This window comes from Periplaneta americana, chromosome 16 (assembly GCF_040183065.1).
Source record: "Periplaneta americana isolate PAMFEO1 chromosome 16, P.americana_PAMFEO1_priV1, whole genome shotgun sequence".
Taxonomy (NCBI): domain Eukaryota; kingdom Metazoa; phylum Arthropoda; class Insecta; order Blattodea; family Blattidae; genus Periplaneta; species Periplaneta americana.
Genome location: NC_091132.1, coordinates 179869639 through 179885751, shown reverse-complemented (window position 1 = coordinate 179885751; position 16113 = coordinate 179869639). Strand labels below are relative to the sequence as shown.

Genomic DNA, 16113 nt, shown 5'->3' with positions numbered 1-16113 from the left:
AGAAAGAAAGAAACCGGTGGTTCTTCTGAATAACCACTATGCCGCAAAGGGTTCAACGGAATTCTGTGGCATCTAAAATTGATTTGCTTTTGTTAATGCAAATTGTGCTGTCTCTGCCTTTTATTTGCTCTGTTTTTTAGGAAGAGCAGAGTGACTTGCACAGATTGAATGAGGAGCCAAAGGTGGAAGTAATACCAGAGGATGAGATTTTCATCGAAAGGTGAGTGTCATGTCCGAGCCTTCACGTGGACATATAGGGTGTCTAGATGATTTTAAATTAAGGATAACATGTAACTCCCACCCATTTTTCAATCATCCATATGACCAAAGTATTAATGATATGGCGGTCATATTTGGCAGTTTAATTTATTTTCATAATAACATTATTATATTAAAAGCCCAAAACAATTCATGACATCGCTGGCACATTTTTTAAATGATGTATGTAATGACCCATATGTCTTAATGTCGTCTATCATCAGAAGCTTCAGGTCAGTTTCCTCTCCGGCAAACTTGTGCGCATGTGGCAGTGTCCACTTTTCCTTCCATTTCCAGCTGATAATTTGGCTAATGCAGGTCTCATTCAACGGAGTGTGTGTACCAAGTGCCTCCATACAAACATGCTCTGGCCTTCTCACTACTACAATCGTAGATCTCTGGGTGATGCAGGGACGTACCAGCTGTTCACTAGTCCTAGCAGGAATAGGCGTCTATAATGTTTTGTTTTATTTTCCATTCAAAGTTCTAGAGAGTGTTCACAGAAGTGACGTGTATTATTGAGAACAAAAATGTACCCCTAATTTCAATTAATGTTCACAAAGCACTATGTGCAGAACAAAACTGTCACTTCTCAGTTCACATTTCGTTCGCCTTGGCTAGTTCTTCAAGTTTACTCACTCACTTTCACTGTACGTCGAACCCAAGCCTTCCAGATACAGTTCACTACACACCGAAACCAACCCTTCCAGATGCAGTTCCCTCCACGTCGAACCCGACCCTTCCAGATAAGGTTCTTTGCACGTCGATCCCAGATCCACCTGGCTCGGGGTTTCGTTATTAAGTGGAGGTAAAAAGTTATTTTAGTAGGCCTATATTCTATTACAATTGTAAATTACATGGTTCAGAACTCTTAATGCTTTGTTATTAGTTCAGTGTTCGCACAACAACAAATATCAAGTTAGAGATAATACCAATACAGATTTTCTCATGATTACGCTGCTATGAAATAGAATCAGTAATGTTCCACTGCAAGTTTTCCTATTTTAAACTGACAAAATTATCGTACAAAAAAGGTGTTATATATCATAACAATAAGAGATAGCAATCGTTATACCACATGAAGGGTACACGGGAAAAACGAACAATGTCATAATGCTGTTAAGGGTGCTGTCATTATCTATTTCGCTGTATTACTGCAAACTTTAGTGTTATTTTTACCGAAATTAGTAAAGGAGAATTAAAACCACGGATACACTCATAATTTTCTTCATTTCAAGTATAAATATCAATAAATACTGTAGTAATGTACTGACATAGATCACTATCTCACCTTTAATGGAAATATGACATTGTTCGTTTATCCCGTGTAACTTTCATATTTGCAATCCCGAATTTCGAAACAATCGCATAAAATATCTCGCTCGTCTCGATAAAAGTAAGACAAAGGCAGTAGATTTTGGACAGAGAGGTTTATTAAAAATAAATGGTAAAAGGTAGCGAAGAGTTAACTAACGGTTTGTAATTGTTATAATATTCATTCTGTGATGTTGATAAAGCGTCGTAAAATAAACTACTAAATAAAATATGCATTGTACAGGTGAAGTACAAATTGTTGAAACATTCTGATAATTGCAACAGTACTCATAAATTAATTACAAGTTTGTATTTGTAATCATAATCTACCTCCTCATGAATATAGGTTTGTTTTATTACTCATAAATTAATTACAAGTTTGTATTTGTAATCATAATCTACCTCCTCATGAATATAGGTTTGTTTTATTTGAATATTCAATAAATTGAATGTGTATTTGTAGCGACTATTTTAGAGACTGATAGTATATTTTCTTCAGTTTTGCAGCTACGAATGACGGAAATGTATCAACAGATTTGGACAGTCTTACACTTGAAGTGAATAAGACTGTGAGTGAAATTCTCAAGAATTCAATTTCCTTGGGGAAATCTGTGCTGCCTAATGAAGGTTGGAATCAGTTGGAGTTAGAACTTCCTAAAAGATGCCTCGGGGGAAAACTGAACAGTCATTTATCCAAGGAAGTAAGAAGGAAACGTTTCCAATGTGATATTTGTGGTAAATGTTTCACTCAATTGCGTAGCCTGAAAGTCCATGTAGTTCTCCATAGTGGCTTGAAGCCTTTCAAATGTGATGTTTGTGGTAAGTGTTTCTCTTTGATGTGTAACTTAAGATCTCATAAACGGACGCATACTGGCGAGAAAAAAACTTTCAAATGTGATGTTTGCGGTAAGTGTTTCTTTTTGTTGTGTAGGTTAAAATCTCATACAATCTCCCACACTAGCGAGAAACCTTTCAAATGTGATGTTTGTGGTAAAAGCTTTATTCAGTCAAATAACCTTAAACTCCACAAACGAGGTCACACGGGCGAGACACCTTTCAAATGTGATGTTTGTGGTAAATGCTTCTATCAGTCTAGTAACCTGAAAGAACATAAACGAGTACACACCGGCGAGAAACCTTTCAAATGTGATATTTGTTGTAGGTCATTCTCGTATATGAAGTCTCTGAAAAATCATAAATGCATCTCTTGAGTTTCGTAACCTAAATTTTCATGGTCGTCTGCACACAGCCGAGAAAGCTTTCACATGTGATGTATGTGGGAAATGTTACTCAGGCGAGTCAATTAGAAAGTCACAAACGCCTTCACACTGGCGAGCAACGTTTCAAGCGTGATGTTTGCGGTAAATGCTTGTCTCACTCGAATAGCCTAAAAGTCCATAAACGATGTCACGCAGGCGAGAAAGCTTTCAAATGTGATATATGTGGTAAATGCTTCCTTTCACTCCAATAGCCTGGAAGACCATGAATGATTGCACACAGACGACAAACCTTTCAAATGTGATGTTTGTGGTGTTTCTTTTTGCTGTGTACCTTAAAAACTCATAAAAGCATACACAGTGGGGAGAAACCTTTCAAATGTCATATGTGCGGCAACTGCTTCTCTCAGTCCAGTGCCCTTAAAGTCCATAAAAGACGTCGCACAGGCAATGAACCTTACAAATGCGATGTTTGTGGTAAATGCTTCTCTCGGACGAATAACCTGAAAGACCATAAACGACTGCATACAGGCGACAGACCTTTCAAATGTGATGTTTGTGGTAAGAGTTACGCAAAGTTCTCTGCACTGAAAGTCCATAATGGTTTGAAACCTTTCAAATGTGATGTTTGTGGTAAGTGTTGCTCTTTATTCAGTAACTTAAAAACTCACAAACGCACGCACACTGGCGAGAAACGTTTCAAGTGTAATGTTTGTGATAAGTCTTTCTTGCATTCGTGTTCTCTGAAAAATCATCACCTTCTGCACACTGGCGAGAAACCTTTCAAGTGTGGTGTTTAAGTGTTATTCTGGTTTGAATGAATTAAAGTGCCATAAACGCACGCACTTAGGCGAGAAACCTTTCAAATGTGATGTTTGTGGTAAATACTACGCTCGGTTGGGGAGCCTAAAAAGCCACGAACGTCAGCACAGCCGAGAATACTTTCAACTGTAATGTTTGTGGTGTTACTTGAATTTGTAATACCAAAAAGTTCATGAACGCCAGGACACAACCGTCAAACGTTTTAAATGTGAAGTTTATGGTAAGGTTTTCTCGATGTTCAGTAACCTCAATAGCCATCTGCGTCGGCACACTGGAGAGAAGCCTTTTAAATTTCATGTTCGTTGAAGGTGTTTCAAAGATATAAGTGCCCTAAGAGTTCACGAAAATAGGTCAGAAACGCTTCAAATGTGACGTTTGTGGTAAAAGATTCACTCATAAGAGTACCTTAACAGGCCATTAACAGGGGCGAAGCGATGTTGGTTGTGAGTGATTCCCTTAGTCGATAATTATAAAATTTATGAAACCTTGTCCACAGAGCATAAACTTTGTAAATGTGACAGTAAAATATGTTTAGCTTAGTAAGTATAGCTAAAGTATTGATGTACGGAAGCTTTTCTTAATGAATCTTTCTATGCAATTCTTCTGGTAAAGGTTTCTCACTGTAGGGTAGCCTAATAGGTTTTAACACTTATAGGCGAGAATCCTTTCAAGTCTGATATCTCTGAAACGTGTTTATTTTGTAAGACTATTTTAACTATGTTCCAAACATACTGACCAAAAAAATTTAGTAATGCGATGTCTGTGTAGCGTATTTTCCCCAGTCCTGTACACTAAAACCTTCAGGCATCCAAAATAAACCGGGAACGAAAACTACAACGAGAACGAAAATACCGTTAAAATACTTATGTTGAAAATTTGGCAATAGCAATTAAGAAGAAATAATCACTATAGCTCTCATGAAGCTATTTCCCCATATATTTTCTAGCTAGGAGGCTGTACGATGATATCTTCTTCATCCATAGTGTCTAATCAACTCAGAGTGTATAATAATGATGATAATAATAATAATAATAATGTTTTATTTTCGCTGGCAGAGTTAAGGCCATAAGTCTTTCTCTTCCACTCAACCAGCCTTAATCAATACAAAACATATTTAAATTACGAATATTTATACTACACTTAATAGGTTTTCCAGCAATATTCTTCAGTTAAGTTAGTGACTAGTAGACTACATGTATCTGACCAGATCACCATTTAAATTAAATTCTTAAAAGATTCTTGGCCAGTTTTTCGAAGTAATGTTTAATTTGACTTAACAAATGTTAAATTAACAGCTGGTTTATTTTAAACGTTTTGTTAAAATGTTTTCCATTTTTCCAACATAATTTTGTTTAAAATAACCAACACTTAACTTTAACTGTTGTTAATACTATTCTAACTACTCAACAGCATTTGGTAATGATTTTGCTTATATAAGACAACTTCGTATTGGCTGATATTATTATTTAAATTCTGTACTGTAGAGTAAGTCATGAAACATGTGTAAAATCGTAACCTGTTACAGTAGCCATGATTCATACAGTACAGAAAGTTGGTAAATGAAAGTTGCATTGACTACTATTGAATAATAATAATTATTATAAGTATGGCTATATTTTATAATGCTAAATATGAATTTCTGTATAGAAACATCTCAGCATTATGACCACCAGGTGACAATAATTACACGAATGTGTGTAGTCAACTGTACACAAAACCCCGAGGAGAATTCCGTATCATATAAAATTCTCTAATTCAGGTCCATGTATAAATTATATGTAATTTCGTCCTAAAAAAGCAATTGCTGCTGAAACATTTTATTATTTACTCACTGCTTATTTTGAAGTACTATTGACATCGGCTATAGTTGAAGAGACAGTAACATAGAATCTAGAGTTAATAGTAGCTGGTGAATTGGAACAAATGGCCTATTTCTGTTTGTAGGATATTCAAATCTGACTTCAATTTCTTGCTACGTTGAGATCGCACATTTCCTCAATATTAAATGGATAATAGCTCAGCATCGAAATAAGCGTCAGTATGATAATCAGTTGACTTACAAAGATTATCTTCCCTATATTAATATTCCAAAATATCTTTTAAATTATATATTACCAGTCTTATGGCCGGTTTCACAAAGCTTCATTAAGGTTTTAATGATTCATTAATTTATTTACTGGTTCATTAAATCATTTTTATATCTCACCAAGCATCTTTAGCCTAACGAACCAGTAAAACTATAATTAAATTTACTGAGAGAAATTTTCGTCTTTAAATTTTTAATTATTCATTAGTTGCAATATAAAATGCGGGACGTTTCGACGCAGAATTGTTATATCTGGAACTGCTCGAAAATTAAGAGTCAAATGGAGATAATGTTAACCATTTAAAAACCGATCGTTTTGAAAATTTTAATGACACAAAAATTCACAAAAGATACGGCATCACGAAGATCGTGGTACCAGTACTCAAAATTTTAGAAGAAACTGATCATAGGTTAGAATATCATAAAAACGGCTGAGACAAAGGTGAAACTAGTCAACTAAGTAGCATACAACTGAGTTTTATTTGAAGACATGAAAGTGACTATCATAATTACATACCGGTACCTAAGAAATATTAGTAAATTAATACATAATGTGCATTCAAACATAACTAAACTTAATTGGTATATTAACTTTAATTTATTAGAATTATATTATAGCTAGAGATAAGATATGTTTGCACTGGCTTTAAAACAGAAGCGAAAGAGCTGGATTCTTGTAATTTATAATCGTTTTCTTTCCGATGGAAATTTAATTTTCCAGCAGGATAATCACCCCGTGCACACCGCCATAAACGTTCAAAGACTGTTCACGGAAAAGCATGAAAAAGAGGAGGATTGACAAATATCGAGACATCCCACCTCAAAATCCAGATCAGTTCTGGGATCAAGTTCTGGCTACCTGGAAAGATTTCGCTAAAGACCAGAACTATTTCCGCGATCTGGTGGACTCAATGCCCTGAAAATGCCAGGCAGTGATAGACGCCGGTGGCATGTGGATGAAGTATTAGATCCACATGTGTATTTATTTTATTTTTCTTTAATTTGTTTGTTTATCTTTGTTTTATTTCGGGAAGAAAATTGATCTGCCAAGAGTTCTTTAAATTCTCCTAGTGGAGCCAGAGTTGCGAAATAATTCGTTCCAGTACACAAAATTAAAAATGTAACATGTATAAAAATTAGTTACTTTAGTAAAAAAAAAAAAGGTATCGAGGAGAATCGAACACGGGCAATCCAACTCGCTACTGACTACTCCATCGAACAGTCATGACGTAACTAACGCGACGAGGCACATATAGCTGCTCGGCATGAAGTCTAGCAGGAGAGCGCACATATAAACGTACTCGTGTAAATATTTTAATGTTCAGTACTAGCTAATGTTTCATTTGGACTGATTTACTGAAGCTTGGTGAAACCGGCCCTTACTCTAAACATTCCTCAAAGAGAAACATAACATTTTATTTTCACAACTTTTGTCTGAACAGCTGTGGTGTTATCCGCCATGTTTAACTGTTTGTTAAATGAGTTAACGGCCAGAAATCCTACATTTAAAGTTAACAAACGGTTAAGAATCTGTTAAGCCAAGCTGGTGTTGAAGAAATGGAAAAACTGTATTTAACAAACTGTTGAACGTTTAACAGTCGTTAAGTGTTCTGACAATACTTGGACAAACCGGCCATCTGTCTCATATATTTTGAAAGAGTTTAACCTGGGTTTGAGGAAGACTTTTCACAACGTGATGGGAGTGATAATAGGAAGAAGAATAAAGTTCATAAGATTTGCTGATGATATGGCGTTGTTAGTAGAAGAGGAAACTATGCTAGTGGATATGTTAATGGAGCTAAATAACAGCTGTGAGCAGTATTATGGGACGAGGATAAATAGAAATAAGACGAGGACCATGGTCATAGGAAAAAAAATAAGGAAAGTTAACTTGCGAATTCTAAGTGAGACAGTAGGGCACGTGGACAGCTTCAAATACTTTGGTTGTACCTGTACTATAAGTAGCAACATGAGCTGCAGCCAGGAAGTGGAAAGAAGAATAGCAATGGCAAAGGAAAATTTGATAGAAAAGGGAGCGTCTTCTGCACATCTCATGTAGAAGAAGAACTAACGAAGGGATTAGTGAAATGTTTTGTTTGGGGTGTGACATTGTATGGGGCAGAAACATGGACATTACGGTGAAGTAAAGAGAAGCGAATAGAAGAATTTGATATGTGGATATAGGGAAGGATGGAACTTGTGAAGTGGGCAAACAGAATAACAAACGAAGCTGTGTTGGAAAGAGTGGGTGAAGAAATAATGATGCTGAAATTGATCAGAAAGAGGAAAAGGAATTTGTTGGGTTACTAGCTGAGAAGAAACTACATATTGAATCATAAACTGGACGGAAGTGAATGGGAGAAGAGTTCGGGACAGGAGAAAGTATCAAATAATAGACGACTTAAGATATATGCATCATATTAGGAGACAAAGAGGAAGGCAGTAAATGGGAAAGATTGGAGAGAGCTGGGTTTGCAGTGAAAGACCTGTCCTTGTGCAGAACACTGAATGAATGAATGAATTAATTAATTAATTAATTAACCTTTGTATATGTTAATCGGTTTGTACTCATGAAAGAACGCCATATTCAATTATGCACATTGTTGTTTCCATTGATGATTTATTGTGGATCATAAAATATTTTTGTAGTCATGCGGTGTACTTGTCAAAATTTTATTGAAGTAATTAAGTAACCATAATTGTATGTATTTATCGTGGTATATTTTATTTGTACTGCTACTTTATGAGTGTGGAAAAAGTGATAAAATGTCAAAGAATGTGAAAAGAGGCTTTATGCTACAAGATTAAGGAATATAACGGGCTATGTGAACTATACTGCACTAGGTATAATGAGGAATAAAATGAATGAATATGAATATGGAAACAGATTATTTGCTTCAACTCTTGAATACAAAAATTAATAACCTATTATTCAATCAAGAATAAACTTTCCGTAAAATAATAAAATGTTTTTAATTACTCGAAGTAAACCTTTCATGTGTCATTATGCTGTCACATATCTTATGTTTGAAATAATATCGCATGAGGATTTTATAAAAAGGTATAGTTTCATCTCTTTTCCCGGCTGAAAGATTGCTGATACAAGTAAAGGCTGTAGAAGTGAGGCAATTTGTTGAAGTTCACTTTGATGGTGAAAAAAACCACTCTCGGTCCACTGTTCAAGATGACTGTAGAGTTGTTCCAGTCATCACTACTCAGGCTTGTCAATCGTAATTCTTATCTACACAGTTCTCGAGATCTGAACTTCAGTTGTTGCAAGAGTGTCTTGAGAAGCACCTTTAAAGTCATCGATCTGAGGTGAGTTAGATACTTGCAACATAAATATGGTCAAGTTTTAATGAAACAATAATTACTTATATTATATCTAATGGTACCTGACAGTTTCACTTAATCTTACGATTTCCGTTTTGTGCAAAATTCGGTTACGTTTTATGAAAGAGATCTGGAACAAGGTATTTTCGTGACATTCATCGATAAATCCCTTAATCATGAGGTAAGACCATAAGAACAGTAACATGTTATTTCTTATAGATTTTGAGTAGACACTTTCAACTTTCTTAACGATTTGGCAAATCTGTTAAATATACAACTTTGTCTATTAAATGAAACAATTACGGTATAGGACATTATTCACTTTCGAGTGTTAATTCGAATTTGAACGAAATATATGTTGCAGCAATATCATGATACAAAAAAGTTGTAATGTATACAAAAACTATGATATATACGCTAGCTAGCAAGCCTTATTCCAATTATCACTGGAAACAGAGATGTTCCTATCTACTTCTTTCGATACGATTTGGGATTACTTTCAGGTCGCGGTTTATTTCGCCGTTCTGTATTTAAATAACGGTTGTCTGATAGCACACTTTAAGACAAAATAAGGAATCAAAGTTTTTTTTTGTCATTTGGCGTATTACCTATATATTTAAGGTCTTCAAGAGATCTTGTTTTGCCAAGTCTTGTCATGTTATGTAGGCATCAAATTTACAATTTTTTCTTTTATGTACACGAAAACCGTCCTCTGTACTGAAATGTGCCCATGTGACAAATCATTCTTAATTGGATTCTTTTCAACATTTGACAAAAGTTAAGAGTCTATGCATATTAGTTTTCTAGTAAGACGGTTAAGCATTTCGGACAATGTTTGTATTTTTTAAGAAAGCTATTAAATTCCTATCGATGTGGTGATAGTTTTCTTTTTATTTTGTAAAGATTTTATTAAATTGTTTTATTCCTCGCATATATTTAAATCCTGTAATAATTAGTTTCAAATTGTTAGGACTTTGAGAATGTTCATGGAGATGAATTATTACCTATTACCCCTCGATTACGTCCACTGATTCTTGAATTTGTCGATTAATAAATGTTATTAATTTTTATATAATATTATTTTAACAGTTCCCGTACTATCAAATAAATTAGGTTTTGAAAGAATAAAATATTACATACTTTTAATCTGAAGCTTGTATGAAATAAAGACGACAATTTTCTTTCCAAATCATTTCCACTTATAGCATCTAATGATATTTTAAGGGTACAAAAATCTTCATAAATCTTGTCAACATCAATATTGAGATGAAGATAATTTAGAAATATTTTAAGGTCCCCCGAAAAGGGTGAATTTTTCAAACACAAAACAGCCCTTTTTCTAAAATTGGGAATTAAAAATGATACATTTACAAGTTATAGGCTAGGTGTGTAATATTATGTGACAGGTAACGTTAAGTGTGTAGGAAGGAAACAGGCACAGTTGTACAGTTTTTCTATTTCACATTTTTTATTCAATCCAATATCAATTTTTTTAATATTAAATGGCGAAGAAATATGACATTGTTTAATAAACATATCTAAACTTTGTATTTGCAGAAATTACATACAGGACTTCCATTTCAAAACTTCACAGTCTCAATAACTAATTATATTAATTGAATTCATTAAAAAAAAAGTCAATTTAGATACTCAGGGGGAAGTCACAAACCAGGCTTAATTGTATTTCAGATTTCACCCCCACCCCCCCGACGCTGGCACTTTAAAAATTCAAATGGCACCCCTATACCTATAATTTTATACTTAAATATGAAAGAGCATTCAATTGTTTCTACACCGCATTCCTATATACGTTTTCCTTTTCCTGCACTGGCAGACCTTGCTCCTTCCGGAATAACTTCATTATATAATTTTCTACTTGGTCAATTTATAACGCTTTTTCAAATGTTATTGTTATCTAGCGTCTGAGTAAGATCAAAGTGATAATGCTAGTGAGATGAATCCAGGATCAGGACCGAAAATTCATGCTTGTTCTTTTCTATATTATATGTCCGATCAGTTTTATCTCCTTAAAAAAAAAAAGTCTTTAATAAATTCCCTATATTAAACTTTAACTAGCTTTTCACAATATTGTTAAGTTAATGTTGTGGAGCAGTTCTTAACTACGACCATTCATTAAAAGCAAGAAGTAAATATTAGATATCTACAATTATTTTCGAAGACTGAATTTATTAGGCTCTAATATAACGTAATGAAACTCTTCTCTGAAACGTTCATGAAGTCAGAATATCCTTAAGAATTTGAAAAAAAAAAAATTCAAATCTCTTCAACACAAACGCATCCACTGAGTTCAGGACCACAAATTAAATAGAAGGATAATAGCAGCCAGTACATTAGAAGGCCAGTCTTCCGCAGTCGGTGCTGGTCATTGAAAGAGAATTATCAAGAGGACTATATAGTCCTCTTGGAGAATTATGTGTTGAGATGGTAAATTCAATCTGTTGTAATGTCACCTTCGGCCGGATTATTATGTTAGAGGTGTTGGCGACACTGATATCATCTTTATTCTCTCATTCAAATTAGAGGGCATTTAGGAACTGTGGCGGTGTTTTTCTCATTCACGCGGGACAAATTTAGTATACAAGGAAGAATATGTAATTAGGGCGAGTCGGGTAGTCATACAGCTTTGATAGTGGTCACATTTTATTTCCACTATTCCATACTAAATAGCCTACGCAATATCAAGGTAATTGCGTTGGTAGTGATACAAGTATGCAATATGCGTTTACAGTGGAGGGTGGATGCTCTATCTTGAATCCTTTAATCAGCAATATTCGCAGAAAACTAGTAACATTAAAAATAAATAATAATAATGATGAATCGCGGATTCGCGATCGTGTCTGATCACTTCACGGTAATCTGGATGAAACTCTGTTAACGATTTAGTCAGCCCTGACCTGACCTTATAACATAATGGAGGTAGTGCAGGAAACAATTTAATGACCGCTAGCCATAATCCTACGAAGTGATGTCTTATTACTCCGAGGAATACATGTGCCGGGGACATGCCCTCACATCAGAGGTGAAATTTGAGGAAGATCCCGTGCCAATATCGTCCACTGTATTGCAACGTGAACCTGAGGTGAGTGGACCACAAGGAATGCATTTCTTGTTCTTCAAGTATTTATCTTATATTTTGATTCTAAGGACATTACCTCTTTACAATAGTACTTGTAGTGCCTTGCACTCTGTGATAGAGGTAGAATAAGTATCATCAATATATACTATTGCAAGTTATACCATGTTGCAGAGAACTCTATTGTTGAATCGTTACTAGGTTTCATTTTTTAAGTTTGAAAACGAAATTTCTTGTTACACTTACTGTTAATGTTGCTAAACTACACATTCTCGCATTGTTGTTATAATTATGTATGTTTGTCTAAAATTCTCAATTACGGTTTACAACGATTAATTTTTATTTTATCCTGGGTGTACGTATACATATTATCACAATTACTTTATAAAGATATAGAGTATCCAACCAAAAATATAATATTTCTCAGTTTTGAATCATAATTCACATCAATGTGATAGCAACTACCGGTGAAGATGTGTTGCTAGTTGTTGAAATGTTACGTTTAATTATGCACTCTTTAAAAGCTATGTATTATCGCGTATGGATTTATTTGGGTATATCAGTAGTCAGTGAACTGTTGTAATTCTATTTCTATTTTCGTGTAATTATATTGCTTGTATTCTTTTGAACGTCATTTTAATTTTATTTATGCCTAACCATATCCGTGCGCTTTGCTACACTTATTACAAATAATTAAGTAGTACTCATGTATTTTAAAATAAAGGCTTGTTATTCCTTAGTGAATAATTACCTAGACCAATTATTGTTCTTACTTCAGTTAACGATGTCGTCCTGTGCAATCTATGTGTCGTACAGGATACTATAATTTCGTAACAGCATCAGGTATCAATAAGGACAAAATACAACAAATAGGGGAGTCACACAATTTTACTACTCAGGTCAAATAAGAATATCGATAATAATTCAGTATTAATTTATCAGCATTTTTATTATTTTTGATATTATTAAACGTTCACTAAAGACACCATATTTATGGCTGTGTCTTTTCGATAATTCGTGACAAATTTTATTTCCTTCACATAGGATTAAATTTGACTAAATATTGTTAATTCAAATTTAGTTTCGGCATTGTAACAAGAATATGTTTTAATCCCACCTTATGTGGCATTTCGCTCAGTCATCAATTCACTCGTCCACACCTGTGGAGTAAGGGTTAGCGCGTCTGGCCGCGAAACCAAGTGGCCTATGTTCGATTCCCGTGTGAGGCAAGTTACCATGATGAGAGTTTTTCCGGGGTTTTATTTCAACCCAATATGAACAAATGTTTGGTAACTTTCGATGCTGGACCCCGGACTTATTTCACCGGCATTATCACCTTCATCTCATTTAGGCTCTGAATAGCTTTAGATGTTGATAAAGCGTCGTGAAATAACCTACTATAAAACAAGTCACTTCACTCAGGAGTTATCGTGATTACATATAGACAGTGTCCATCTAGAGCAGTGGTACTCACTAGAAATTACAAGAGAAACAGCCTATGTAGGAGAGCCACGCCAAATTTCACAGTACTCAAACTGGGTAAAACGCAGCCTTATTACATTTATGGATAAACACATTTATGGCTGATTACTGTCATTGATTTTTATATTAATAGTGAACTGTTTTATATTATTATTATCAATATTATTATTATTATTATTATTATTATTATTATTATTGTTATTATTATTATTATTATTATTATTATTATTATTATTATTATTATTATTTTTACATAATTTTAAGTTAACTTACAGTTATATAGATTACTGCTGTGAAGTTGAAAGTCAAACTTTGTTACTCTCCTGTACAATTTTGTCAATACGAGCTGGTTGATTTGTGACAGATATCCTCAGCAGGTTTTCCAAGTTCACATTGGTCAGACGAGATCTATGTTTACCATTGATGAACTTTATCTTGCTGAAAGTCATTTCACAAATATACATTGATCCAAAAAGACATAGCATTTTATATGCACACGATACCAAATTTTCGAACTATTTTTCTGGAACTGTATTCCAAAAATTTATACTTAATTTGTTTTGCATTTCTCTTGAAAACCACCATCTAGTTCCGAATCCTGCTGGAGATCAATAAGTCCATTTTTTAGATTTCTAATCTCAGGGCCAAAAATTGACAACCCAGTTACATCTGCTGTCATTACTGACTAGGGAATTTCGACTAATCGAAATGGGTTTCGAAACTTTCGAAAATCTTAAATCTCGCGCTGAAATCATGGCGTAGTTCAGTGAGCAATTCTATGCTGCCTTCGTTCAGTGTATATCAGGGTGTGAATCACTGATATGAATGTTGATACCCTTCTCGTAATGAAAGAAGCCACCACAATCGGGACATTTGGCCCCCAGCTTTGTTCACCACAGTTTGATTTATAAACTACAGAAATGGATTGATTCAGCGATATTCGATGAAGAAAGAAAGAAATAATTATCTTAAGCTCGTAGACAACAACAGTTAGGATAACAAAAGAGCATACAGCATAGTTTACGAAGATAAGCAGTGTAGAAATCAATATTAATATACGAATGTCTAAACTTGATGCAAAATTCCAAAAATGAAATATTCCAGATTGAAATTAATAGGAAAACCAAAGGAAATTGTAAACTAGGGTGTCTCCATGTAGTGGGTGATTCAGTAATAGATTGCAAGAATTAAACAACAAATAGAGGACGCCCTACTGATCATTTTCGGATATTATGGAACTTGAGGTCTGTGAACCCTTATTAAGGCGATCATGTCAGTTTCGCTGTAAATATCAAGGTCGGCATTGCAGATTGAAAGATAATCTCTTTGGGCCATATCGCCTACCTGAGCGTCTGAATGACCACTTAAGTACCCATTTACTTGCGGCTTGTGAAAAGAATTTTACTGAGTAGTTCAATGGAACAAAAGTGGGCAGTCGTGGTTTTTGCACAGTTTCCCTTCATACACGAGGGATTTTTAGCCATCGAGTACAGTCAAGCAAAAAATATTATGTGCTGACTAGGGAATAATCCAGAGTCTTATTGTTTCTTTTACTAAATTACGCAAATATTGCTGTTAATCCAACACAGTGTTGAAGATATGGTAAATATAATGCACAGTAATATATTATATGCAGTAATGGCCGAAATATTAAACAACTATGCACAGTTAACTTTGCGTATTCATCATCACAGACGTTAATAACATGTATAACAAATGTTTTTGCATGAAAATATGTATTTGCATATGATTTCTAGTCTTATTTATCGTAATGTGAAGCACATACTGTCCGTTGTGTTCAGGCTGTGGGTTACGGACACGTATAGAGAGCAACTTGTAAAGGTAGAAGTCGTCTTCTTACACCCTGTAATAAATTGCTCATTTTAGTCGTCTCTTTGTACTGCAGGAACGGAATTTTTCGAATCAGAATGTGTCTGGTATAAAGGAAGAATATGAGGACCAGAGCCAAGATCTCACAACAGAGATCAAATTCGAGGAAGGTCCGGAGGTAATTTGGTTGCCTGTGGTGAAACATGAACCTGAGGTGAGTGCAGCACAAAGAATGCAGTGTGTTCTTCTTCCAGTGTTTATCTTATGTTATGATTGTAACAGACACTGTCTTTTGTACAACAGTACCTGCAGCATTTTTCAGTTTGTGAGAGTGGCAATAAGATTACATATATATAGGGTGATTCACGTAAGTTGTGCAATATTCTAGGATGTTATTTCTGGAATCATTCTGATGAAAAATGGTCATATGAATATATTTTCATTACTAAAGTTTAAGCATTTAAATTATGTACAATAATGGTACTTGGTTTATTATAATTTCATTAAAGAACATTCACGTTACTACTCAAATAATAAATTTCTATTAAAGCCAGATTTCAAAGACCGCACACAATGACTTTAGTCCTCTGGCTGAAGATGTTGAACTCGCTGCAAATGATAGGGGTACATTCCCTCATCGATCAGTATTGTTCACACCCTACTTTGAGAAGCACCTA

The 16113-nt window shown here is 34.5% G+C and overlaps 1 protein-coding gene across 5 annotated transcripts in view; it reads left to right on the top strand.

Annotated features, from left to right (window-relative positions):
* The window catches only part of LOC138692118 (zinc finger protein 492-like), a 38538-nt gene that overhangs the window by 10366 nt on the left and 12059 nt on the right, over nt 1–16113 (top strand). For 2 of the 5 annotated variants that reach the window (XM_069815084.1, XM_069815087.1), the window contains exons 1-2: nt 11588–12130; nt 15513–15650. The exons of 1 other annotated variant lie outside the window; for it this stretch is intronic. In XM_069815084.1, the coding sequence (XP_069671185.1) occupies nt 12017–12130; nt 15513–15650 (252 nt within the window). In that variant the 5' untranslated portion in view covers nt 11588–12016. Of the gene's footprint in view, nt 1–140; nt 221–2071; nt 8587–11587; nt 12131–15512; nt 15651–16113 lie in introns of those variants that run through there. 2 more of the 5 variants (XM_069815086.1, XM_069815082.1) reach the window with 2 other exon arrangements.